Source organism: Pecten maximus, chromosome 4, assembly GCF_902652985.1.
Source record: "Pecten maximus chromosome 4, xPecMax1.1, whole genome shotgun sequence".
NCBI lineage: Eukaryota > Metazoa > Mollusca > Bivalvia > Pectinida > Pectinidae > Pecten > Pecten maximus.
In genome coordinates, this window is record NC_047018.1 from 666010 (window position 1) to 693144 (window position 27135).

The following is a 27135-nucleotide window of genomic DNA, read 5'->3' on the forward strand; positions in this document are numbered from 1 at the left end:
TGGTACTAAGGATTAACCTGGGTAACCCAATCTTGTCACGTGATGTGGTACTAGGGATTAACCTGGGTAACCCAATCTTGTCTTGTGATGTGGTACTAGGATTAACTTGTGTAACCCAATCTTGTCTTGTGATATGGTACTAGGATTAACTTGTGTAACCCAATCTTGTCTGGTGATGTGGTACTAGGATTAACCTGGGTAACCCAATCTTGTCTTGTGATGTGATACTAGGGATTAACCTGTGTAACCCAATCTTGTCTTGTGATGTGGTACTAGAGATTAACCTGTGTAACCCAATCTTGTCACGTGATGTGGTACTAGGGATTAACCTGTGTAACCCAATCTTGTCTTGTGATATGGTACTAGGATTAACCTGTGTAACCCAATCTTGTCACGTGATGTGGTACTAGGGATTAACCTGTGTAACCCAATCTTGTCACGTGATGTGGTACTAGGATTAACCTGTGTAACCCAATCTTGTCTGGTGATGTGGTACTAGGATTAACCTGTGTAACCCAATCTTGTCACGTGATGTGGTACTAGGATTAACCTGTGTAACCCAATCTTGTCTTGTGATGTGGTACTAGGATTAACCTGTGTAACCCAATCTTGTCTGGTGATGTGGTACTAGGATTAACCTGTGTAACCCAATCTTGTCACGTGATGTGGTACTAGGATTAACCTGTGTAACCCAATCTTGTCTTGTGATGTGGTACTAGGATTAACCTGTGTAACACAATCTTGTCTGGTGATGTGGTACTAGGATTAACCTGTGTAACCCAATCTTGTCACGTGATGTGGTACTAGGATTAACCTGGGTAACCCAATCTTGTCTGGTGATGTGGTACTAGGGATTAACCTGGGTAACCCAATCTTGTCTTGTGATGTGGTACTAGGATTAACTTGTGTAACCCAATCTTGTCTTGTGATATGGTACTAGGATTAACTTGTACAACCCAATCTTGTCACGTGATGTGGTACTAGGGATTAACCTGTGTAACCCAATCTTGTCTGGTGATGTGGTACTAGGATTAACCTGTGTAACCCAATCTTGTCTGGTGATGTGGTACTAGGATTAACCTGGGTAACCCAATCTTGTCTTGTGATGTGATACTAGGGATTAACCTGTGTAACCCAATCTTGTCTTGTGATGTGGTACTAGAGATTAACCTGTGTAACCCAATCTTGTCACGTGATGTGGTACTAGGGATTAACCTGTGTAACCCAATCTTGTCTTGTGATATGGTACTAGGATTAACCTGTGTAACCCAATCTTGTCACGTGATGTGGTACTAGGGATTAACCTGTGTAACCCAATCTTGTCACGTGATGTGGTACTAGGATTAACCTGTGTAACCCAATCTTGTCTGGTGATGTGGTACTAGGATTAACCTGTGTAACCCAATCTTGTCTGGTGATGTGGTACTAGGATTAACCTGTGTAACCCAATCTTGTCACGTGATGTGGTACTAGGGATTAACCTGTGTAACCCAATCTTGTCTGGTGATGTGGTACTAGGGATTAACCTGTGTAACCCAATCTTGTCTTGTGATGTGATACTAGGATTAACCTGTGTAACCCAATCTTGTCTGGTGATGTGGTACTAGGGATTAACCTGTGTAACCCAATCTTGTCTGGTGATGTGGTACTAGGGATTAACCTGTGTAACCCAATCTTGTCTGGTGATATGGTACTAGGGATTAACCTGGGTAACCCAATCTTGTCTGGTGATGTGGTACTAGGGATTAACCTGTGTAACCCAATCTTGTCTGGTGATGTGGTACTAGGGATTAACCTGGGTAACCCAATCTTGTCACGTGATGTGGTACTAGGGATTAACCTGTGTAACCCAATCTTGTCTGGTGATGTGGTACTAGGATTAACCTGTGTAACCCAATCTTGTCACGTGATGTGGTACTAGGGATTAACTTGTGTAACCCAATCTTGTCTGGTGATGTGGTACTAGGGATTAACCTGTGTAATCCAATCTTGTCTGGTGATGTGGTACTAGGGATTAACCTGTGTAACCCAATCTTGTCTTGTGATGTGATACTAGGATTAACCTGTGTAACCCAATCTTGTCTGGTGATGTGGTACTAGGGATTAACCTGTGTAACCCAATCATGTCTTGTGATGTGGTACTAGGATTAACTTGTGTAACCCAATCCTGTCTTGTGATATGGTACTAGAGATTAACCTGTGTAACCCAATCCTGTCTTGTGATGTGGTACTAGAGATTAACCTGTGTAACCCAATCTTGTCTTGTGATGTGGTACTAGAGATTAACCTGTGTAACCCAATCTTGTCACGTGATGTGGTACTAGGGATTAACCTGTGTAACCCAATCTTGTCTGGTGATGTGGTACTAGGATTAACCTGTGTAACCCAATCATGTCTGGTGATGAGGTACTAGGATTAAGTTGTGTAACCCAATCTTGTCTTGTGATGTGATACTAGGATTAACCTGTGTAACCCAATCTTGTCTGGTGATGTGGTACTAGGGATTAACCTGTGTAACCCAATCTTGTCTGGTGATGTGGTACTAGGGATTAACCTGGGTAACCCAATCATGTCTTGTGATGTGGTACTAGGGATTAACCTGTGTAACCCAATCTTGTCTGGTGATATGGTACTAGGGATTAACCTGGGTAACCCAATCTTGTCTGGTGATGTGGTACTAGGGATTAACCTGTGTAACCCAATCTTGTCTGGTGATGTGGTACTAGGGATTAACCTGGGTAACCCAATCTTGTCACGTGATGTGGTACTAGGGATTAACCTGTGTAACCCAATCTTGTCTGGTGATGTGGTACTAGGATTAACCTGTGTAACCCAATCTTGTCACGTGATGTGGTACTAGGGATTAACCTGTGTAACCCAATCTTGTCTGGTGATGTGGTACTAGGGATTAACCTGTGTAATCCAATCTTGTCTGGTGATGTGGTACTAGGGATTAACCTGTGTAACCCAATCTTGTCTTGTGATGTGATACTAGGATTAACCTGTGTAACCCAATCTTGTCTGGTGATGTGGTACTAGGGATTAACCTGTGTAACCCAATCTTGTCTTGTGATGTGATACTAGGATTAACCTGTGTAACCCAATCTTGTCTTGTGATGTGGTACTAGGATTAACTTGTGTAACCCAATCTTGTCTGGTGATGTGGTACTAGGATTAACCTGGGTAACCCAATCATGTCTTGTGATGTGGTACTAGGGATTAACCTGTGAACCCAATCTTGTCTTGTGATGTGGTACTAGGGATTAACCTGGGTAACCCAATCTTGTCACGTGATGTGGTACTAGGGATTAACCTGTGTAATCCAATCTTGTCTGGTGATGTGGTACTAGGATTAACCTGTGTAACCTAATCGTGTCACGTGATTTGGTACTAGGGATTAACCTGTGTAATCCAATCTTGTCTGGTGATGTGGTACTAGGGATTAACCTGGGTAACCCAATCTTGTCACGTGATGTGGTACTAGGGATTAACCTGGGTAACCCAATCATGTCTTGTGATGTGGTACTAGGATTAACTTGTGTAACCCAATCTTGTCACGTGATGTGGTACTAGGGATTAACCTGGGTAACCCAATCATGTCTTGTGATGTGGTACTAGGATTAACTTGTGTAACCCAATCCTGTCTTGTGATATGGTACTAGAGATTAACCTGTGTAACCCAATCCTGTCTTGTGATGTGGTACTAGAGATTAACCTGTGTAACCCAATCTTGTCTTGTGATGTGGTACTAGAGATTAACCTGTGTAACCCAATCTTGTCACGTGATGTGGTACTAGGGATTAACCTGTGTAACCCAATCTTGTCTGGTGATGTGGTACTAGGATTAACCTGTGTAACCCAATCATGTCTGGTGATGAGGTACTAGGATTAAGTTGTTTAACCCAATCTTGTCTTGTGATGTGGTACTAGGATTAACCTGTGTAACCCAATCTTGTCACGTGATGTGGTACTAGGGATTAACCTGTGTAACCCAATCTTGTCTTGTGATGTGGTACTAGGGATTAACCTGTGTAACCTAATCTTGTCTGGTGATATGGTACTAGGGATTAACCTGTGAAACCCAATCTTGTCTGGTGATGTGGTACTAGGATTAACTTGTGTAACCCAATCCTGTCTGGTGATGTGGTACTAGGATTAACTTGTGTAACCCAATCTTGTCCTGTGATGTGGTACTAGGATTAACCTGTGAAATCCAATCTTGTCTGGTGATATGGTACTAGGGATTAACTTGTGTAACCCAATTTTGTCATGTGATGTGGTACTAGGATTAACTTGTGTAACCCAATCTTGTCATGTGATGTGGTACTAGGATTAACCTGTGAAATCCAATCTTGTCTGGTGATATGGTACTAGGGATTAACCTGTGTAACCCAATCTTGTCTGGTGATGTGGTACTAGGGATTAACCTGTGTAACCCAATCTTGTCTGGTGATGTGGTACTAGGGATTAACCTGTGTAACCCAATCTTGTCTGGTGATGTGGTACTAGGGATTAACCTGTGTAACCCAATCTTGTCTTGTGATGTGGTACTAGGGATTAACCTGTGTAACCCAATCTTGTCTGGTGATGTGGTACTAGGGATTAACCTGTGTAACCCAATCTTGTCTGGTGATGTGGTACTAGGGATTAACCTGTGTAACCCAATCTTGTCTGGTGATGTGGTACTAGGGATTAACCTGTGTAATCCAATCTTGTCTGGTGATGTGGTACTAGGGATTAACCTGTGTAACCCAATCTTGTCTTGTGATGTGGTACTAGGGATTAACCTGGGTAACCCAATCCTGTCTGGTGATGTGGTACTAGGATTAACTTGTGTAACCCAATCTTGTCTGGTGATGTGGTACTAGGGATTAACCTGGGTAACCCAATCCTGTCTGGTGATGTGGTACTAGGATTAACTTGTGTAACCCAATCTTGTCTGGTGATGTGGTACTAGGGATTAACCTGTGTAACCCAATCCTGTCTGGTGATGTGGTACTAGAGATTAACCTGTGTAACCCAATCTTGTCTGGTGATGTGGTACTAGGGATTAACCTGTGTAACCCAATCTTGTCACGTGATGTGGTACTAGAGATTAACCTGTGTAACCCAATCTTGTCTTGTGATGTGGTACTAGGGATTAACCTGTGTAACCCAATCTTGTCTTGTGATGTGGTACTAAGATTAACCTGTGTAACCCAATCTTGTCACGTGATGTGGTACTAGGATTAACCTGTGTAACCCAATCTTGTCTTGTGATGTGGTACTAAGATTAACCTGTGTAACCCAATCTTGTCTTGTGATGTGGTACTAGGGATTAACCTGTGTAACCCAATCTTGTCTTGTGATGTGGTACTAGGGATTAACCTGGGTAACCCAATCTTGTCTTGTGATATGGTACTAGGATTTACTTGTGTAACCCAATCTTGTCTTGTGATGTGGTACTAGGATTAACCTGTGTAACCCAATCTTGTCTGTTGATGTGGTACTAAGATTAACCTGGGTAACCCAATCTTGTCACGTGATGTGGTACTAGCGATTAACCTGTGTAACCCAATCATGTCTTGTGATGTGGTACTAGGATTAACCTGTGTAACCTAATCGTGTCACGTGATTTGGAACCAGGATTAACCTGTGTAACCCAATCTTGTCACATGATGAGGTACTAGGATTAACCTGTGTAACCCAATCTTGTCTGGTGATGTGGTACTAGGATTAACCTGGGTAACCCAATCTTGTCTGGTGATGTGGTACTAGGGATTAACCTGGGTAACCCAATCCTGTCTGGTGATGTGGTACTAGGATTAACTTGTGTAACCCAATCCTGTCTGGTGATGTGGTACTAGGGATTAACCTGTGTAACCCAATCTTGTCACGTGATGTGGTACTAGAGATTAACCTGTGAAATCCAATCTTGTCTGGTGATGTGGTACTAGGATTAACCTGTGTAACCCAATCTTGTCACGTGATGTGGTACTTGCGATTAACCTGTTCATTAATGACTGTGTTTGGAGGACAAGGTAATTCAGGTGTACCTTTACACCTTCCTTACATAATGTTTGCTTGAAATCTCAAATGTATTTATCGTGTAAAATCTAATACTCTCATCCAGAATGATATATCAGACCTAGAAAAGGTTTACCTGGGGACATGAAGAATGGCCCATATCAGCATAGCTCTTAAAGGTGATACTCTTAACATTATCAGCCAGGACTTTGTTGGTCATCTGCCCAAAGGTGTGAGATACCATTGGGTCTGCCTCACCATGGCCTTGGAACACTTTCAAGTCTTTTAAATGTTTACTTAAGTTAACCTGAAACATAAGAAATTAAAACAAAATATTGATTACACACATAAGTTATCTTGTATTTTATTGTGAAGGAAAAAATAATTTTGTTACAGACAGACAGACAGACCTTCATCAAAAAAGCGTGGAACTTAATAAAAGCACATCTTTTTATCACAAATATTTTTTTATATTTAGCATGATCATCAAAGAGAAAAATAAAATGGTACAACCTGTCATCTTTTTTTGAACATTTATCTTTCTCACTTTGGCTTCAAATCCATCATAGGCCATGTTACAATTAAATCCTTCAATGTGTTGAATTCATTCGAGAGAAACCAGCAGCAAAATGAAGTTTTAAAATACAACAGTGATATGATGGAAGTATTTGACTAACTTCTTTATCCACAAAATTATGTTAAAACAACAGTGATATGAGGGAAGTATTAACTAACTTCTTTATCCACAAAATTATGTTAAAACAACAGTGATATGAGGGAAGTATTTAACTAACTTCTTTATCCATGAACTTGAGGTGGAGTGGAAGCCATGTGCTGAGAGCTACTACGCCTGCGAGTTGGCAGTCTGATGTCAAGGCGTTGTACAGAGCTACAGCTCCTCCCTGAGAAAATCCTCCGATGAATATCTTTTCTGTTCCTATACTTTTCGCTTCTTCTAATATTAAACTTTTCACTAAAAATCAATTGAATATTGTTTAGCATAAAACACATAAACAAACGTATGCTTTGACAATAACCAACAGGATAGAATATACCTGCTACATTGTAGATGTAATATACCTGTTACATTGTAGATGTATTGTAACTGTTATCATTGACTATAACCAACAGGATAGAATATACCTGTTACATTGTAGATGTAATATACCTGTTACATTGTAGATGTAATATACCTGTAACATTGTAGATGTAATATACCTGTTACATTGTAGATGTAATATACCTGTCACATTGTAGATGTAATATACCTGTTACATTGTAGATGTATTGTAACTGTTATCATTGACTATAACCAACAGGATAGAATATACCTGTTACATTGTAGATGTAATATACCTGTTACATTGTAGATGTAATATACCTGTAACATTGTAGATGTATTGTAACTGTTATCATTGACTATAACCAACAGGATAGAATATACCTGTTACATTGTAGATGTAATATACCTGTTACATTGTAGATGTAATATACCTGTTACATTGTAGATGTATTGTAACTGTTATCATTGACCATAACCAACGGGGTAGAATATACCTGTCACATTGTAGATGTATTGTAACTGTTATCATTGACAATAACCAACAGGATGTAATATACCTGTCACATAGTAGATGTAATATACCTGTCACATTGTAGATGTAATATACCTGTCACATTGTAGATGTATTGTAACTGTTATCATTGACCATAACCAACGGGGTAGAATATTCCTGTCACATTGTAGATGTATTGTAACTGTTATCATTGACAATAACCAACAGGATGTAATATACCTGTCACATTGTAGATGTAATATACCTGTCACATTGTAGATGTAATATACCTGTCACATTGTAGATGTATTGTAACTGTTATCATTGACTATAACCAACAGGATAGAATATACCTGTTACATTGTAGATGTATTGTAACTTTTATCATAGTCAGTATGTTCCTCATTTTGGGATTACTCTTTGAGAAGTGAAAATGAACTCAAATTATTCAAGTTTTGTACTTTTCCCTGCATCATTAAACAAGAAACAATCAACAGGAAAGATTTCTTTCACTCATTCAAATGTCAAACTTAAATGTTTGGAAAAATGGACAGCATGAAGTAGCTTTCACAGTAATGAATGGGTTTACAGTGTTTTAGACTTGTGGCTATTGCTTTCATGCATCAACATGTAAAAGAATAAGTTTGATCAAAATCCCTTTATTCTCTCATCACTTTGAGCGTCATTATCATGTCACAATTGTCATTAATATTGTCACATGCACCATTGTATTGAGTTCATTATCATGAGTTTTTATACAATAGATATTGTTGGAGAAAAAAACACTCTCTTTCATGATAAACATAGAGAATTCTCAACTCTTATAAACAAAACATTTTTGATTCTGCAGCAGCACTTGGCAAAGTGGTTCAGTAACCTTGTATCACTCACCTAGCCTCGAGGTAGACATGAACAAGTGGTTCAGTAACCTTGTATCACTCACCTAGCCTCGAGGTAGACATGAACAAGTGGTTCAGTAACCTTGTATCACTCACCTAGCCTCGAGGTAGACATGAACAAGTGGTTCAGTAACCTTGTATCACTCACCTAGCCTCGAGGTAGACATGAACAAGTGGTTCAGTAACACTATATCACTCACCTAGCTTAAAGGTAGACATGAACAAGTGGTTCAGTAACCCTGTATCACTCACCTAGCCTCAAGGTAGACATGAACAAGTGGTTCAGTAACCTTGTATCACTCACCTAGCCTCGAGGTAGACATGAACAAGTGGTTCAGTAACCTTGTATCACTCACTTAGCCTCAAGGTAGACATGAACAAGTGGTTCAGTAACCTTGTATCACTCACCTAGCCTCGAGGTAGACATGAACAAGTGGTTCAGTAACCTTGTATCACTCACCTAGCCTCGAGGTAGACATGAACAAATGGTTCAGTAACCTTGTATCACTCACCTAGCCTCGAGGTAGACATGAACAAGTGGTTCAGTAACACTATATCACTCACCTAGCCTCGAGGTAGACATGAACAAATGGTTCAGTAACACTATATCACTCACCTAGCCTCGAGGTAGACATGAACAAGTGGTTCAGTAACCTTGTATCACTCACCTAGCCTCGAGGTAGACATGAACAAGTGGTTCAGTAACCTTGTATCACTCACCTAGCCTCGAGGTAGACATGAACAAGTGGTTCAGTAACCTTGTATCACTCACCTAGCCTCAAGGTAGACATGAACAAGTGGTTCAGTAACCTTGTATCACTCACCTAGCCTCGAGGTAGACATGAACAAGTGGTTCGGTAACCTTGTATCACTCACCTAGCCTCGAGGTAGACATGAACAAATGGTTCAGTAACCTTGTATCACTCACCTAGCCTCGAGGTAGACATGAACAAGTGGTTCAGTAACACTATATCACTCACCTAGCCTCGAGGTAGACATGAACAAGTGGTTCAGTAACCTTTTATCACTCACCTAGCCTCAGGGTAGACATGAACAAGTGGTTCAGTAACCTTGTATCACTCACCTAGCCTCAAGGTAGACATGAACAAGTGGTTCAGTAACCCTGTATCACTCACCTAGCCTCGAGGTAGACATGAACAAGTGGTTCAGTAACACTATATCACTCACCTAGCCTCGAGGTAGACATGAACAAGTGGTTCAGTAACCTTGTATCACTCACCTAGCCTCGAGGTAGACATGAACAAGTGGTTCAGTAACACTATATCACTCACCTAGCCTCGAGGTAGACATGAACAAGTGGTTCAGTAACCTTTTATCACTCACCTAGCCTCAGGGTAGACATGAACAAGTGGTTCAGTAACCTTGTATCACTCACCTAGCCTCGAGGTAGACATGAACAAGTGGTTCAGTAACCTTGTATCACTCACCTAGCCTCGAGGTAGACATGAACAAGTGGTTCAGTAACCTTGTATCACTCACCTAGCCTCGAGGTAGACATGAACAAGTGGTTCAGTAACCTTTTATCACTCACCTAGCCTCAGGGTAGACATGAACAAGTGGTTCAGTAACCTTGTATCACTCGCCTAGCCTCGAGGTAGACATGAACAAGTGGTTCAGTAACACTATATCACTCACCTAGCCTCGAGGTAGACATGAACAAATGGTTCAGTAACCTTGTATCACTCACCTAGCCTAGAGGAAGACATGAACAAGTGGTTCAGTAACCTTGTATCACTCACCTAGCCTCGAGGTAGACATGAACAAGTGGTTCAGTAACCTTGTATCACTCGCCTAGCCTAGAGGAAGACATGAACAAGTGGTTCAGTAACCTTGTATCACTCGCCTAGCCTCGAGGTAGACATGAACAAGTGGTTCAGTAACCTTGTATCACTCACCTAGCCTCGAGGTAGACATGAACAAGTGGTTCAGTAACCTTGTATCACTCACCTAGCCTCGAGGTAGACATGAACAAGTGGTTCAGTAACCTTGTATCACTCACCTAGCCTCGAGGTAGACATGAACAAGTGGTTCAGTAACCTTGTATCACTCGCCTAGCCTCGAGGTAGACATGAACAAGTGGTTCAGTAACCTTGTATCACTCACCTAGCCTCGAGGTAGACATGAACAAGTGGTTCAGTAACCTTGTATCACTCACCTAGCCTAGAGGAAGACATGAACAAGTGGTTCAGTAACCTTGTATCACTCGCCTAGCCTCGAGGTAGACATGAACAAGTGGTTCAGTAACACTATATCACTCACCTAGCCTCGAGGTAGACATGAACAAATGGTTCAGTAACCTTGTATCACTCACCTAGCCTCGAGGTAGACATGAACAAGTGGTTCAGTAACCTTGTATCACTCACCTAGCCTCGAGGTAGACATGAACAAATGGTTCAGTAACACTGTATCACTCACCTAGCCTCGAGGTAGACATGAACAAGTGGTTCAGTAACCTTGTATCACTCACCTAGCCTCGAGGTAGACATGAACAAGTGGTTCAGTAACCTTGTATCACTCACCTAGCCTCGAGGTAGACATGAACAAGTGGTTCAGTAACCATGTATCACTCACCTAGCCTCGAGGTAGACATGAACAAGTGGTTCAGTAACCCTGTATCACTCACCTAGCCTTGAGGTAGACATGAACAAGTGGTTCAGTAACCCTGTATCACTCACCTAGCTTAAAGGTAGACATGAACAAGTGGTTCAGTAACCCTGTATCACTCACCTAGCCTAGAGGAAGACATGAACAAGTGGTTCAGTAACCCTGTATCACTCACCTAGCCTCGAGGTAGACATGAACAAGTGGTTCAGTAACACTATATCACTCACCTAGCCTCGAGGTAGACATGAACAAGTGGTTCAGTAACCTTGTATCACTCACCTAGCCTCAAGGTAGACATGAACAAGTGGTTCAGTAACCCTGTATCACTCACCTAGCCTCGAGGTAGACATGAACAAGTGGTTCAGTAACCTTGTATCACTCACCTAGCCTCAGGGTAGACATGAACAAGTGGTTCAGTAACACTATATCACTCACCTAGCTTAAAGGTAGACATGAACAAGTGGTTCAGTAACACTGTATTACTCATCTGCTATAAGACTTTAACAATTTCAATTTGATATTTCTCAGAAGAATAATTCCATAACATTTCTAGATTGGCCAAATATCATAACCCAGTCTCACCAGACCTTTAGGTGACACTGATGCTGCTTGATGATACATGTGACCTTGAAAGTTGCCCAAGGCTACTTACAAGCTTGTGATGCTTTCAATATTCCTTCTTCATCCTGCTTAGCTGTCGGATGTAATCCAAATATGTCAAACCTGTAATAGAAATGAAAATATAAAAAAAACAAGAAGCCCAACAGGCCTACATTTCTCATCTTGATATTTTGGTGATCATCAGAAAACGCTAAAAGCCATAAAAAAAATATGTACATTTCCTCTATTGTGCTCCATCCCTCCTTCCCCAGGGTGGGGCCTTTGGCCACAGAAGGTTTCTGTAAAATTTTATTGAAATTGGTTAAGGAGTTTCTGAGAAGTCAAAAACTAAATTGTTTACAGATGCACAACGGACACCGCATGCCACACGCCAACAAATGAAAGGCAACTTGTCTCAAGTGACCTGAAAATTGTTCTGCTTTCCCCAAGGATACATCTGACCAAATCTGGTCAAATTCCATTCAGCCCTTTATGTCTAGTAGCTATATCTTAGCAAGAGGCCCAGAGGGCCTGTATCGCTCACCTGGATTTCATGAGATATGAAACAAGAATGATGATTAAGTATATTTGCCACTGGTATTGCTATGTCAGTACATCATAGGCATTTCATATAGTACATGAGGTTTTTATACCAAAAAATGCTTTAATCCATGAAATGAAATTGACTTTTGGCGTAACCCCATAGGGATGCTACCACACCGCCCCTCAGGCCCCTGGGGGGTCAGCCCCATCATTTGTAGAATTTTGAATCCCCACCCCATAGTGATCGATGGTACCAGGCAAAAATGAACGATATCCATAGCTCGGTTTCAAAGAAGAAGTCGTTAATATCAATATAGCTATATATATTGACCCATTTTGGCCCCGCCCCCTAGGCCCTCAGCCCCACCATTTGTACAATTTTGAGTCCCGACCCCAAAGGGATGCTTCTGACCAAATTGGTCAAATTCTGATCTGAGGTTATGAAGAAAGAAGATGTCAGTTGTTGAAAGATGGACGGACGGACAATGGATGCTACGGTATAGCATAAGCTCACCTTGGTCCTTCAGACCAGGTGAGCTAAAAACAAACTCTATTTCCCATAATGGATCCCGTTCCTCCGGGCCCAGGGGGTCAGTGCCATCATTTTTGCAAAGTTCCCTTCCTCCAAAGATGTTTTGACCAAATAAAGTCAAAATTCATTCAATTGATCATGACTACATATGTATGTAGCAATTTTTACCAAAAAAAAAAGAAGGATGGTCACACACTGATTAAGATGCCATAGCATAAGCTCTCTGATCTTTTTGACCAGGTGAGCTTAATTTTAATAACTATTACTGGAATCTTCAAATCATGGAACAGCAGATGTAAGTTATATACTGAACAAGCAATCCTACATACTCCTAGGGTAATACACTTTATTTTTATTCTACATCTCATTTTTGGCAATTATTTGGTAAGAGGTTTATGTGAATATTGTTTCATCTTTTTGTGTTTTATACAATTTTAATGTTTATGATTGGTTCAATATATTTAGGAAATCAACCAATTACATTTAATGCAGGAAATATTTGAAGAGGGTGAAACTTACCAAGAAGGCATAGGCATACCACCATTTAAAGTCACTTTCCGTATCGCCCTGGAAACAAAGAAATGTGGATCAGTATCCGAACACTGTTCTGATTATCAGATAATTTCAACATAAATGACTAGGTTTTCAATAAAAATTAAGATAGTTATCTTATCACTTTGTACAATACTGATTTAGATATAGTTATCTTATCACTTTGTACAATACTGATTTAGACAGTTATCTTATTACTTTGTACAATACTGATTTAGACAGTTATCTTATCACTTTGTACAATACTGATTTAGACAGTCATCTTATCACTTTGTACAATACTGATTTAGATATAGTTATCTTATCACTTTGTACAATACTGATTTAGACAGTTATCTTAAGTTATTACTTTGTACAATACTGATTTAGACAGTTATCTCATCACTTTGTACAATACTGATTTAGACATTATCTTATCACTTTGTACAATACTGATTTAGACATTATCTTATCACTTTGTACACTACTGATTTAGACAGTTATCTTATCACTTTGTACAATACTGATTTAGATCTAGTTATCTTATTACTTTGTACAATACTGATTTAGATATAGTTATCTTATCACTTTGTACAATACTGATTTAGACAGTTATCTTATTACTTTGTACAATACTGATTTAGATATAGTTATCTTATCACTTTGTACAATACTGATTTAGACAGTTATCTTATCACTTTGTACAATACTGATTTAGATATAGTTATCTTATCACTTTGTACAATACTGATTTAGACATTATCTTATCACTTTGTACAATACTGGTTTAGATATAGTTATCTTATCACTTTGTACAATACTGATTTAGACAGTTATCTCATCACTTTGTACAATACTGATTTAGACAGTTATCTTATCACTTTCCACAATACTGATTTAGACTGTTATCTTATCATTTTGTACAATACTGATTTAGATATAGTTATCTTATCACTTTGTACAATACTGATTTAGACATTATCTAATCACTTTGTACAATACTGATTTAGATATAGTTATCTTATCACTTTGTACAATACTGATTTAGACAGTTATCCTATCACTTTGTACAATACTGATTTAGACAGTTATCTTATCACTTTGTACAATACTGATTTAGATATAGTTATCTTATTACTTTGTACAATACTGTTTTAGACATTATCTTATCACTTTGTACAATACTGATTTAGACAGTTATCTTATCACTTTGTACAATACTGATTTAGACATTTATCTTATCACTTTGTACAATACTGATTTAGACAGTTATCTTATTACTTTGTACAATACTGATTTAGACAGTTATCTTATCACTTTGTACAATACTGATTTAGATATAGTTATCTTATTACTTTGTACAATACTGATTTAGACAGTTATCTTATCACTTTGTACAATACTGATTTAGATATAGTTATCTTATTACTTTGTACAATACTGTTTTAGACAGTTATCTTATCACTTTGTACAATACTGATTTAGACAGTTATCTTATCACTTTGTACAATATTGATTTAGATATAGTTATCTTATTACTTTGTACAATACTGTTTTAGACATTTATCTTATCACTTTGTACAATACTGATTTAGACAGTTATCTTATTACTTTGTACAATACTGATTTAGACATTATCTTATCACTTTGTACAATACTGATTTAGATATAGTTATCTTATCACTTTGTACAATACTGATTTAGATAGTTATCTTAAGTTATTACTTTGTACAATACTGATTTAGACATTATCTCATCACTTTGTACAATACTGATTTAGATACAGTTATCTTATCACTTTGTACAATGCTGATTTAGACATTATCTCATCACTTTGTACAATACTGATTTAGATATAGTTATCTTATCACTTTGTACAATACTGATTTAGATATAGTTATCTTATCACTTTGTACAATACTGATTTAGACATTATCTTATCACTTTGTACAATACTGATTTAGACAGTTATCTTATCACTTTGTACAATACTGATTTAGATATAGTTATCTTATCACTTTGTACAATACTGATTTAGACAGTTATCTTATTACGTTGTACAATACTGTTTTAGACATTATCTTATCACTTTGTACAATACTGATTTAGGTATAGTTATCTTATCACTTTGTACAATACTGATTTAGACAGTTATCTTAAGTTATTACTTTGTACAATACTGATTTAGACAGTTATCTCATCACTTTGTACAATACTGATTTAGACATTATCTTATCACTTTGTACAATACTGATTTAGACATTATCTTATCACTTTGTACAATACTGATTTAGACAGTTATCTTATCACTTTGTACAATACTGATTTAGATCTAGTTATCTTATTACTTTGTACAATACTGATTTAGATATAGTTATCTTATCACTTTGTACAATACTGATTTAGACAGTTATCTTATTACTTTGTACAATACTGATTTAGATATAGTTATCTTATCACTTTGTACAATACTGATTTAGATATAGTTATCTTATCACTTTGTACAATACTGATTTAGACATTATCTTATCACTTTGTACAATACTGGTTTAGATATAGTTATCTTATCACTTTGTACAATACTGATTTAGACAGTTATCTCATCACTTTGTACAATACTGATTTAGACAGTTATCTTATCACTTTGTACAATACTGATTTAGACTGTTATCTTATCATTTTGTACAATACTGATTTAGATATAGTTATCTTATCACTTTGTACAATACTGTTTTAGACATTATCTTATCACTTTGTACAATACTGATTTAGATATAGTTATCTTATCACTTTGTACAATACTGATTTAGACAGTTATCTTATCACTTTGTACAATACTGATTTAGATATAGTTATCTTATTTCTTTGTACAATACTGATTTAGACAGTTATCTTATCACTTTGTACAATACTGATTTAGATATAGTTATCTTATTACTTTGTACAATACTGATTTAGACAGTTATCTTATCACTTTGTACAATACTGATTTAGATATAGTTATCTTATTACTTTGTACAATACTGTTTTAGACATTATCTTATCACTTTGTACAATACTGATTTAGACAGTTATCTTATCACTTTGTACAATACTGATTTAGACAGTTATCTTATCACTTTGTACAATACTGATTTAGACTGTTATCTTATTACTTTGTACAATACTGATTTAGACATTATCTTATCACTTTGTACAATACTGATTTAGATATAGTTATCTTATCACTTTGTACAATACTGATTTAGATAGTTATCTTAAGTTATTACTTTGTACAATACTGATTTAGACATTATCTCATCACTTTGTACAATACTGATTTAGATATAGTTATCTTATTACTTTGTACAATACTGTTTTAGACAGTTATCTTATCACTTTGTACAATACTGATTTAGACAGTTATCTTATCACTTTGTACAATACTGATTTAGACATTTATCTTATCACTTTGTACAATACTGATTTAGACAGTTATCTTATTACTTTGTACAATACTGATTTAGACATTATCTTATCACTTTGTACAATACTGATTTAGATATAGTTATCTTATCACTTTGTACAATACTGATTTAGATAGTTATCTTAAGTTATTACTTTGTACAATACTGATTTAGACATTATCTCATCACTTTGTACAATACTGATTTAGATACAGTTATCTTATCACTTTGTACAATGCTGATTTAGACATTATCTCATCACTTTGTACAATACTGATTTAGATATAGTTATCTTATCACTTTGTACAATACTGATTTAGATATAGTTATCTTATCACTTTGTACAATACTGATTTAGACATTATCTTATCACTTTGTACAATACTGATTTAGACAGTTATCTTATCACTTTGTACAATACTGATTTAGATATAGTTATCTTATCACTTTGTACAATACTGATTTAGACAGTTATCTTATTACTTTGTACAATACTGATTTAGATATAGTTATCTTATCACTTTGTACAATACTGATTTAGGTAGTTATCTTATCACTTTGTACAATACTGATTTAGACAGTTATCTTAAGTTATTACTTTGTACAATACTGATTTAGACAGTTATCTCATCACTTTGTACAATACTGATTTAGACATTATCTTATCACTTTGTACAATACTGATTTAGACATTATCTTATCACTTTGTACAATACTGATTTAGACAGTTATCTTATCACTTTGTACAATACTGATTTAGATCTAGTTATCTTATTACTTTGTACAATACTGATTTAGATATAGTTATCTTATCACTTTGTACAATACTGATTTAGACAGTTATCTTATTACTTTGTACAATACTGATTTAGATATAGTTATCTTATCACTTTGTACAATACTGATTTAGATATAGTTATCTGATCACTTTGTACAATACTGATTTAGACATTATCTTATCACTTTGTACAATACTGGTTTAGATATAGTTATCTTATCACTTTGTACAATACTGATTTAGACAGTTATCTCATCACTTTGTACAATACTGATTTAGACAGTTATCTTATCACTTTGTACAATACTGATTTAGATATAGTTAACCTATCACTTTGTACAATACTGTTTTAGACATTATCTTATCACTTTGTACAATACTGATTTAGATATAGTTATCTTATCACTTTGTACAATACTGATTTAGACAGTTATCTTATCACTTTGTACAATACTGATTTAGATATAGTTATCTTATTTCTTTGTACAATACTGATTTAGACAGTTATCTTATCACTTTGTACAATACTGATTTAGATATAGTTATCTTATTACTTTGTACAATACTGATTTAGACAGTTATCTTATCACTTTGTACAATACTGATTTAGATATAGTTATCTTATTACTTTGTACAAAACTGTTTTAGACATTATCTTATCACTTTGTACAATACTGATTTAGACAGTTATCTTATCACTTTGTACAATACTGATTTAGACAGTTATCTTATCACTTTGTACAATACTGATTTAGACTGTTATCTTATTACTTTGTACAATACTGATTTAGACATTATCTTATCACTTTGTACAATACTGATTTAGATATAGTTATCTTATCACTTTGTACAATACTGATTTAGATAGTTATCTTAAGTTATTACTTTGTACAATACTGATTTAGACATTATCTCATCACTTTGTACAATACTGATTTAGATATAGTTATCTTATTACTTTGTACAATACTGTTTTAGACAGTTATCTTATCACTTTGTACAATACTGATTTAGACAGTTATCTTATCACTTTGTACAATACTGATTTAGACATTTATCTTATCACTTTGTACAATACTGATTTAGACAGTTATCTTATTACTTTGTACAATACTGATTTAGACATTATCTTATCACTTTGTACAATACTGATTTAGATATAGTTATCTTATCACTTTGTACAATACTGATTTAGATATAGTTATTTTATCACTTTGTACAATACTGATTTAGACAGTTATCTTATTACTTTGTACAATACATACTGATTAAGACAGTTATCTTATCACTTTGTACAATACTGATTTAGATATAGTTATCTTATTACTTTGTACAATACTGATTTAGACATTATCTCATCACTTCGTACAATACTGATTTAGACAGTTATCTTATTACTTTGTACAATACTGTTTTAGACATTATCTTATCACTTTGTACAATACTGATTTAGACAGTTATCATATCACTTTGTACAATACTGATTTAGATATAGTTATCTTATTACTTTGTACAATACTGATTTAGACAGTTATCATATCACTTTGTACAATACTGATTTAGACAGTTATCTTATTACTTTGTACAATACTGATTTAGACAGTTATCTTATTACTTTGTACAATACTGATTTAGACAGTTATCTTATCACTTTGTACAATATTGATTTAGATATAGTTATCTTATCACTTTGTACAATACTGATTTAGACAGTTATCTTATCACTTTGTACAATATTGATTTAGATATAGTTATCTTATTACTTTGTACAATACTGATTTAGACAGTTATCTTATTACTTTGTACAATACTGATTTAGACATTATCTTATCACTTTGTACAATATTGATTTAGATATACATGTAGTTATCTTATTACTTTGTACAATACTGATTTAGACAGTTATCTTAAGTTATTACTTTGTACAATACTGATTTAGACATTATCTCATCACTTTGTACAATACTGATTTAGACATTATCTCTACACTTTGTACAATACTGATTTAGACAGTTATCTTATCGCTTTGTACAATACTGATTTAGATATAGTTATCTTATCACTTTGTACAATACTGATTTAGACAGTTATCTTATTACTTTGTACAATACTGATTTAGACAGTTATCTTATCACTTTGTACAATACTGAGAGCATACAACCAGCTAATGTCTTTCTCAGCTCCTAGAGAGCATACAATGGGAGCTGCCATTTCAGCACTAACAGCTTACACACAACAATTCTAGCACTGCCCTACAATATATTCATTTACAGCTGAGTCGACTGGGACATAACAAAGTACAGTATCTTGTTCAAGGATACAACACATATCTCGAGCCAGGACTCAAACTAGAACTGTCGCCAGGATGGCTGCATGACTAATAGCCCCGCAATCTGCACGAGTCAATGGTGAATTGGAACTGTTAATTAGAGGCTAACTAAGATAACCCAGTAATATAGTGAGCAGTTGCCATAGCAACCATAATTTTGAAGAGAAAAAAAAAATTGCATGCACATCTACACATGGTCCTCTATATTTGTGTGAAGTTTCATTGAAATCGGCCCTTCGGTTCAGGAGGGGTTGTCCGGACAAACTTAAAGTTATGGTTCTTATCGGAAAACCTGTTTATAGTGACCAGTTGCCATAGCAACCATAATTTTGAAAGAAAAGAAAGTGGCATGCACATCTTCACATGGTCTTCTATATATATTTGTGTGAAGTTTCATTGAAATTGGCCATATGCATTTAGTTTAGGAGGAGTTGTCCATTCATTGCGGAGGTATAACTAGATACAAGACAGCTCTCGCGCCAGAACTCAAACTAGATACAACACAGCTCTCGCCCCAGGACTCAAACTAGATACAACACAGCTCTTGCGCCAGGACTCAAACTAGCAACCCTTTGGTGTTATAGCCCTGGGTCTTACTCCGACCACTGTGTCTCTTACGTATACAATGGCAGAAAACAATACAGATAACCCCTTGCATCTTCCACCTCCAATCACGGCATCAAACCTGGTCACCTAGGGTCATACTTACGAAGTAGGGCACACGCATTTGATGTGAGACAGGTTTAGTTGAGCAAATCCCTGTGCCCAGCCATGTCTGTAAAATAAATTATAATCATTTACCTACATTCATCAAGATTGAAATCAATTGGAGTGTTTGTCACCTTCTCTCCACTCCCCATATATAAACCAAAACTGTTATAGAGAATTATCTCTTATTATATTTAGATAGGTCAGAAGTAGATGATCTCTTTCTTTAGATTAATAGGTCAAAGGTAAACAGGATAATTCACAAGCAAGTTACAGTCCCCAGTACAGTAGGAACTAATCCTACACACAGATTGTTTGACAGATTCAACTCATTCAATATATGTGAATAAATTCATGAAAGTTGATTATCTTAGTAAGCAATATCAGAAGTTCAATCTATGTGAACCCCAAGTAAGATGAACTTTTGCCCCGGGTTGAAATGTCAAGAGTGACAGCAATAGGCCCAGATAAATAGCCTTTTCTTGGATGTAGGTTAAAGATCAAAATGTAGGTAAGATTGACCTACTTTAAGTACATGATATACAATGCCTCACCTAGGTAAACCCATGACACAAGTTCCTGTGATAAGTAGTATAGGAGACAGAGTCTGGACAAGATAACACACAGAAGGACATAAAGATGGACGGACCCATGCAAAACTATATTACCCCTTGGATCTGGAATGGGAACCCCTTATTTTAGGTCATATCCTTCAGGAGTATGAGGGACTAATTATCCCTTATCAGAGATTATATTCATCAGAAGTATAACATTTCTTACTATTTATTATATAGGTCAGGAGTGAATTAGCTCTTACTTTAGATTATATAGGTCAGGAGTGAATTAGCTCTTACTTTAGATTATATAGGTCAGGAGTAAGTTATCTCTGACATTAGATTATATAGGTCAGGAGTGAATTATCTCTTACTTTAGATTATATAGGTCAGGAATAAATTATATCTTACCTTATATTATATAGGTCAGGGGTAAATTATCTCTTACTTTATATTATACAAGTCAGGAGTGAATTATCTCTTACTTTAGATTATATAGGTCAGGAATAAATTATATCTTACTTTAGATTATATAGGTCAGGAGTAAACTATATCTTACTTTACATTATATAGGTCAGGAGTGAATTATCTCTTACTTTAGATTATATAGTTCATGAGTAAATTATCTCTTACTTAAGATTATATAGGTCAGGTGTGAATTATCTCTTACTTTAAATTATATAGATCAGGAGTAAATTATCTCTTACTTTACATTATATAGGTCAGGAGTAAATTATCTCTTACTTTACATTATATAGGTCAGGAGTGAATTATCTCTTACTTTAGGTTATATAGGTCAGGAGTGAATTATCTCTTACTTTACATTATATAGGTCAGGAGTGAATTATCTCTTACTTTACATTATATAGGTCAGGAGTAAATTATCTCTTACTTTACATTATATAGGTCAGGAGTGAATTATATCTTACTTTAGATTATATAGTTCATGAGTAAATTATCTCTTACTTTACATTATATAGGTCAGGAGTGAATTATCTCTTACTTTACATTATATAGGTCAGGAGTAAATTATCTCTTACTTAAGATTATATAGGTCAGGAGTGAATTAGCTCTTACTTTAGATTATATAGGTCAGGAGAGAATTAGCTCTTACTTTAGATTATATAGGTCAGGAGTAAGTTATCTCTGACATTAGATTATATAGGTCAGAAGTGAATTAGCTCTTACTTTAGATTATATAGGTCAGGAGTAAGTTATCTCTGACATTAGATTATATAGGTCAGTAGTGAATTATCTCTTACTTTAGATTATATAGGTCAGGAATAAATTATATCTTACTGTATATTATATAGTTCAGGGGTAAATTATCTCTTACTTTATATTATACAAGTCAGGAGTGAATTATCTCTTACTTTAGATTATATAGGTCAGGAGTAAATTATCTCTTACTTTATATTATACAAGTCAGGAGTGAATTATCTCTTACTTTACATTATATAGGTCAGGAGTGAATTATCTCTTACTTTACATTATATAGGTCAGGAGTGAATTATCTCTTACTTTAGATTATATAGTTCATGAGTAAATTATCTCTTACTTTACATTATATAGGTCAGGAGTATATTATCTCTTCCTTTAGATTATATAGGTCAGGAGTGAATTATCTCTTACTTTACATTATATAGGTCAGGAGTATATTATCTCTTTACATTATATAGTTCAGGAGTGAATTATCTCTTACTTTACATTATATAGTTCAGGAGTGAATTATCTCTTACTTTACATTATATAGGTCAGGAGTGAATTATCTCTTACTTTAGATTATATAGGTCAGGAGTAAATTATCTCTTACTTTAGATTATATAGGTCAGGAGTAAAGTATATCTTACTTTAGATTATATAGGTCAGGAGTAAATTATCTCTTACTTAAGATTATATAGGTCAGGAGTGAATTAGCTCTTACTTTAGAGTATATAGGTCAGGAGTGAATTAGCTCTTACTTTAGATTATATAGGTCAGGAGTAAGTTATCTCTGACATTAGATTATATAGGTCAGAAGTGAATTAGCTCTTACTTTAGATTATATAGGTCAGGAGTAAATTATCTCTTACATTAGATTATATAGGTCAGGAGTGAATTATCTCTTACTTTAGATTATATATGTCAGGAATAAATTATATCTTACTTTATATTATATAGGTCAGGGGTAAATTATCTCTTACTTTATATTATACAAGTCAGGAGTGAATTATCTCTTACTTTAGATTATATAGGTCAGGAGTAAATTATCTCTTACTTTAGATTATATAGTTCATGAGTAAATTATCTCTTACTTTAGATTATATAGGTCAGGAGTGAATTATCTCTTACTTTACATTATATAGGTCAGGAGTAAATTATCTCTTACTTCAGATTATATAGGTCAGGAGTAAAGTATATCTTACTTTAGATTATGTAGGTCAGGAGTAAATTATCTCTTACTTTAGATTATATAGGTCAGGAGTAAATTATATCTTACTTTACATTATATAGGTCAGGAAAGAATTATCTCTTACTTTAGATGATATAGGTCAGGAGTAAATTATCTCTTACTTTAGATTATATAGGTCAGGAGTAAATTATATCTTACTTTAGATTATATAGGTCAGGAGTGAATTATCTCTTACTGTACATTATATAGGTCAGGAGTGAATTATCTCTTACTTTACATTATATAGGTCAGGAGTGAATTATATCTTACTTTAGATTATATAGGTCAGGAGTAAATGATCTCTTACTGTACATTATATAGGTCAGGAGTAAATTATCTCTTACTGTACATTATATTGGTCAGGTGTGAATCATCACTTTAATTTAGAGTATTGCCTTTAATGTCTATCCAAAATTTAACTGTGCAGATATATATGCCTCGTGGGGTTTTCCCCCCAACAGGAAGTCGAATAAGAATTGTGGGTAAAATTAAATGTTATTTTTAGAGTCAGCAGCAGGCCAAACGTAATGGGGGTTTAATAGCATAATTAAGCAACAAGACAATTAAACTTTTACTTCTGGGATGTAAAATCTTCGAAGCAGAAACCAAAACAATAGGGTTTGACCTGGGTCTGCCATTGCTACAGATCGATTGATATCACCGCTTACTGTATGTGGCGAATCCAAAGTGAGGGGTTCGCCACGGGAAATGTGATGACACTGGTACACAGGTGAGTTATTAAAAAAACAGTAGCGAGCAGTAAAAGGACAAACGCCCGACGTTAACTTATAATTCCTATTCAGGTAAGGATTAGAACTGGTTAATAAAAAACATTACATTTGATTTCGTGTTGTTTTATCAGTGACTGCCAGCTGTGTCAAGTTCGTATAAATTTACACCACAGGAAACGACCTAAATAAACTCGGTTTCTCCGATCTCTGTGCTTTGGCAATTGAAAAAAATATGGAATATTTTAAACTTCATAGCGAACATAAGAATATCTCTATGATAAACATAAATGATCTTAGCCGTAATTGTCGGCGAGTCCTCAGATCGTATGTCAAATTAGGAACACGTGGATGAAACAGGGATGTATGACCCCCGATTTGAGGTGCTACGATTGTACTGTATCGCGAATAAGAAACAATCTTTAAGGTTTTATTATTTTAATACATGTATTTTATACAATTAGTAATAGTAATCTGACAATTTGACATCAGTAAAAGGACAAACAAAAACACTGTTTATTAACAATAATAATGCAAATATTTTCATCTAAAATCGACCCAAGTCTGACAACCATTACGGACCAAATCCAAGATGGCGACGTGCATTTCGGCTTATTGCATAAGTCGGTTAATCGGGTAAAAAGTCCCCGCAAATAGGCAACCCGATTAAGCGGAATGCACTGTACACCTTCAGCATCAATTATAAGTCTTTATAGATCATAGGTACCTGTTATTTTGGATCAACTATAAAAAGTGAGTGTAAAAGATTTCAGGACAAGACATGATTGAATGATAAACTTTTGTTGCATTTTTTATAAATTATTTGTTTTTGTTTGGACCATAAAATCTGTATCAGATACATGTATATGACTATACTATCTGATCTAACTACATACCAAGTTTGATTGAAGTTGAACGGGGTCGCCACCAGGAAAACATCACCATAGTCTTTTTTTAATACTTTTCATGAGAGGCAAGGCAAAAAGTAGGAGCTTTAGTTTACACAAAATTAAAATTGAAATAAATACTTGATGGAACAAACACATTTACTTGGTGTAGCGTCAGTTTGTGACATTAGCATGAGTATACTTAGGAATAACAAAATAAAAGTCCATTACTTACCCAGTGTCCCCCAAACCATGTAGGAAAATCAACTGCAAAATAACAGACATGTCAATTAGGTGGAATTTTAAAGACAATAAATATATCAAAATTTAGTGTACATCATGATCAACATACTGTTACTGTATAAACCTTCCCACTACAGATAATGAAGAAACAACACAGTACAATGTATATACTGTTACTGTATAAACCTTCCCACTACAGATAATGAAGAAACAACACAGTACAATGTATATATATGTTGTTACTGTACAAACCCTCCCACTACAGATAATGAAGAAACAACACAGTACAATGTATATATATGTTGTTACTGTACAAACCCTCCCACTACAGATAATGAAGAAACACAGTACAATGTATATATATGTTGTTACTGTACAGACCCTCCCACTACAGATAATGAAGAAACAACCCAGTACTTTTAGGCGATACATAATGGTGACACTGACATTCATATAACATATTCGTATGGGATTTCATTGTCTGCATTGTGAGAGAACAGGAGGAAACGCATTCCTGCTGTGGACCTTGACAGGAATCTAACTTGGGGATGATAATCATTGGCTTTATGTATACCTTCTCCGTTAGTTGAGTGACAGAGAGCTTATTTAACACTGCAATGTATGTACAATATCCAAATAACCCTGTACGTTCTACTTATGTATCCATATTGGACCAGTACGTCTTACTTAAGTATCCATATTGGATCAGTACGTCCTACTTAAGTATCCATATTGGATCAGTACATCCTACTTAAGTATCCATATTGGATCAGTACGTCCTACTTAAGTATCTATATTGGATCAGTACGTCCTACTTAAGTATCCATATTGGATCAGTACGTCTTACTTAAGTATCCATATTGGATCAGTACGTCCTACTTAAGTATCCATATTGGATCAGTACATCTTACTTAAGTATCCATATTGGATCAGTACGTCTTACTTAAGTATCTATATTGGATCAGTACATAGAATTATATTTATGTCTGTCCACTAACATCATAATTAATGTTCCTCTGTAATATGTCCTGTAGATGGGGTTGAAACCTTATTATCATCAATTTTCTTTAAATTCGGGCAAAAAATTGCACACAATATGACTGACTAGTAAATATATACTAGTATTTTTATTAACTGCTAAAAACAAGGCAGTTTGAAAAAGAAAAGATGAAATTCTAACACTGCTGACAACATCAGCAGACTTTCATGAGATTCAGTTGAAAATTAAAGGATGACATGTCTGTACAAGATTCCTTAATTTACAGATGCACAAACTGATACTAGTATCCAAAATAGAGAGCACTATATGGCATAACAAAACAAAGAAAACACAGCAACAGTCAATAGGTGTGTACGACCAGCACACCACAATTCTAGTCATATATTAGATATATAGTGAAGCCATTCTCATAGCTACAGAATTTGTTGTCCATCAATTCACCCTCAGGGTCTGTAATACAATAAGCTTGATTCAGTGATGTGGCCAATAGTTACATACCAGAAAACCAATACAAATGTACCACAAATAAGACAGTTTTTCTAAAGACAGATGTTTTGGCTTCCTCTTCATGGACTCCAGACTAGAAGTGGTAAGAATGAAAGCTGTTTCCTAAATACTGCTATTACATGCTCTGGATAGCCTGTGACAGGCCTGCCTTGTGATGTTCAGGGAGGAAGCCTCCAGCTAGTGCAAGGAGGTCTTGTCACAGATGACCCTGACTGATGACAGGAACTTGTCA

At 35.4% G+C, this 27135-nt stretch overlaps 1 protein-coding gene across 2 annotated transcripts in view; it reads right to left on the minus strand.

Moving 5' to 3' along the window:
• Positions 1–27135, minus strand: part of LOC117324910 (acyl-protein thioesterase 1-like) — a 71414-nt gene that overhangs the window by 6339 nt on the left and 37940 nt on the right. For both annotated transcript variants that reach the window (XR_004532084.1, XM_033880750.1), the window contains exons 2-7: positions 25389–25420; positions 20555–20620; positions 13281–13328; positions 11739–11809; positions 6801–6979; positions 6143–6313 (exon numbers count right to left, since the gene is read on the minus strand). Coding sequence is in view for 1 of the 2 variants with exons in the window: in XM_033880750.1 (XP_033736641.1) it covers positions 6143–6313; positions 6801–6979; positions 11739–11809; positions 13281–13328; positions 20555–20620; positions 25389–25420 (567 nt within the window). In the remaining variant the exon portion in view is untranslated. The remainder of the gene's footprint in view (positions 1–6142; positions 6314–6800; positions 6980–11738; positions 11810–13280; positions 13329–20554; positions 20621–25388; positions 25421–27135) is intronic.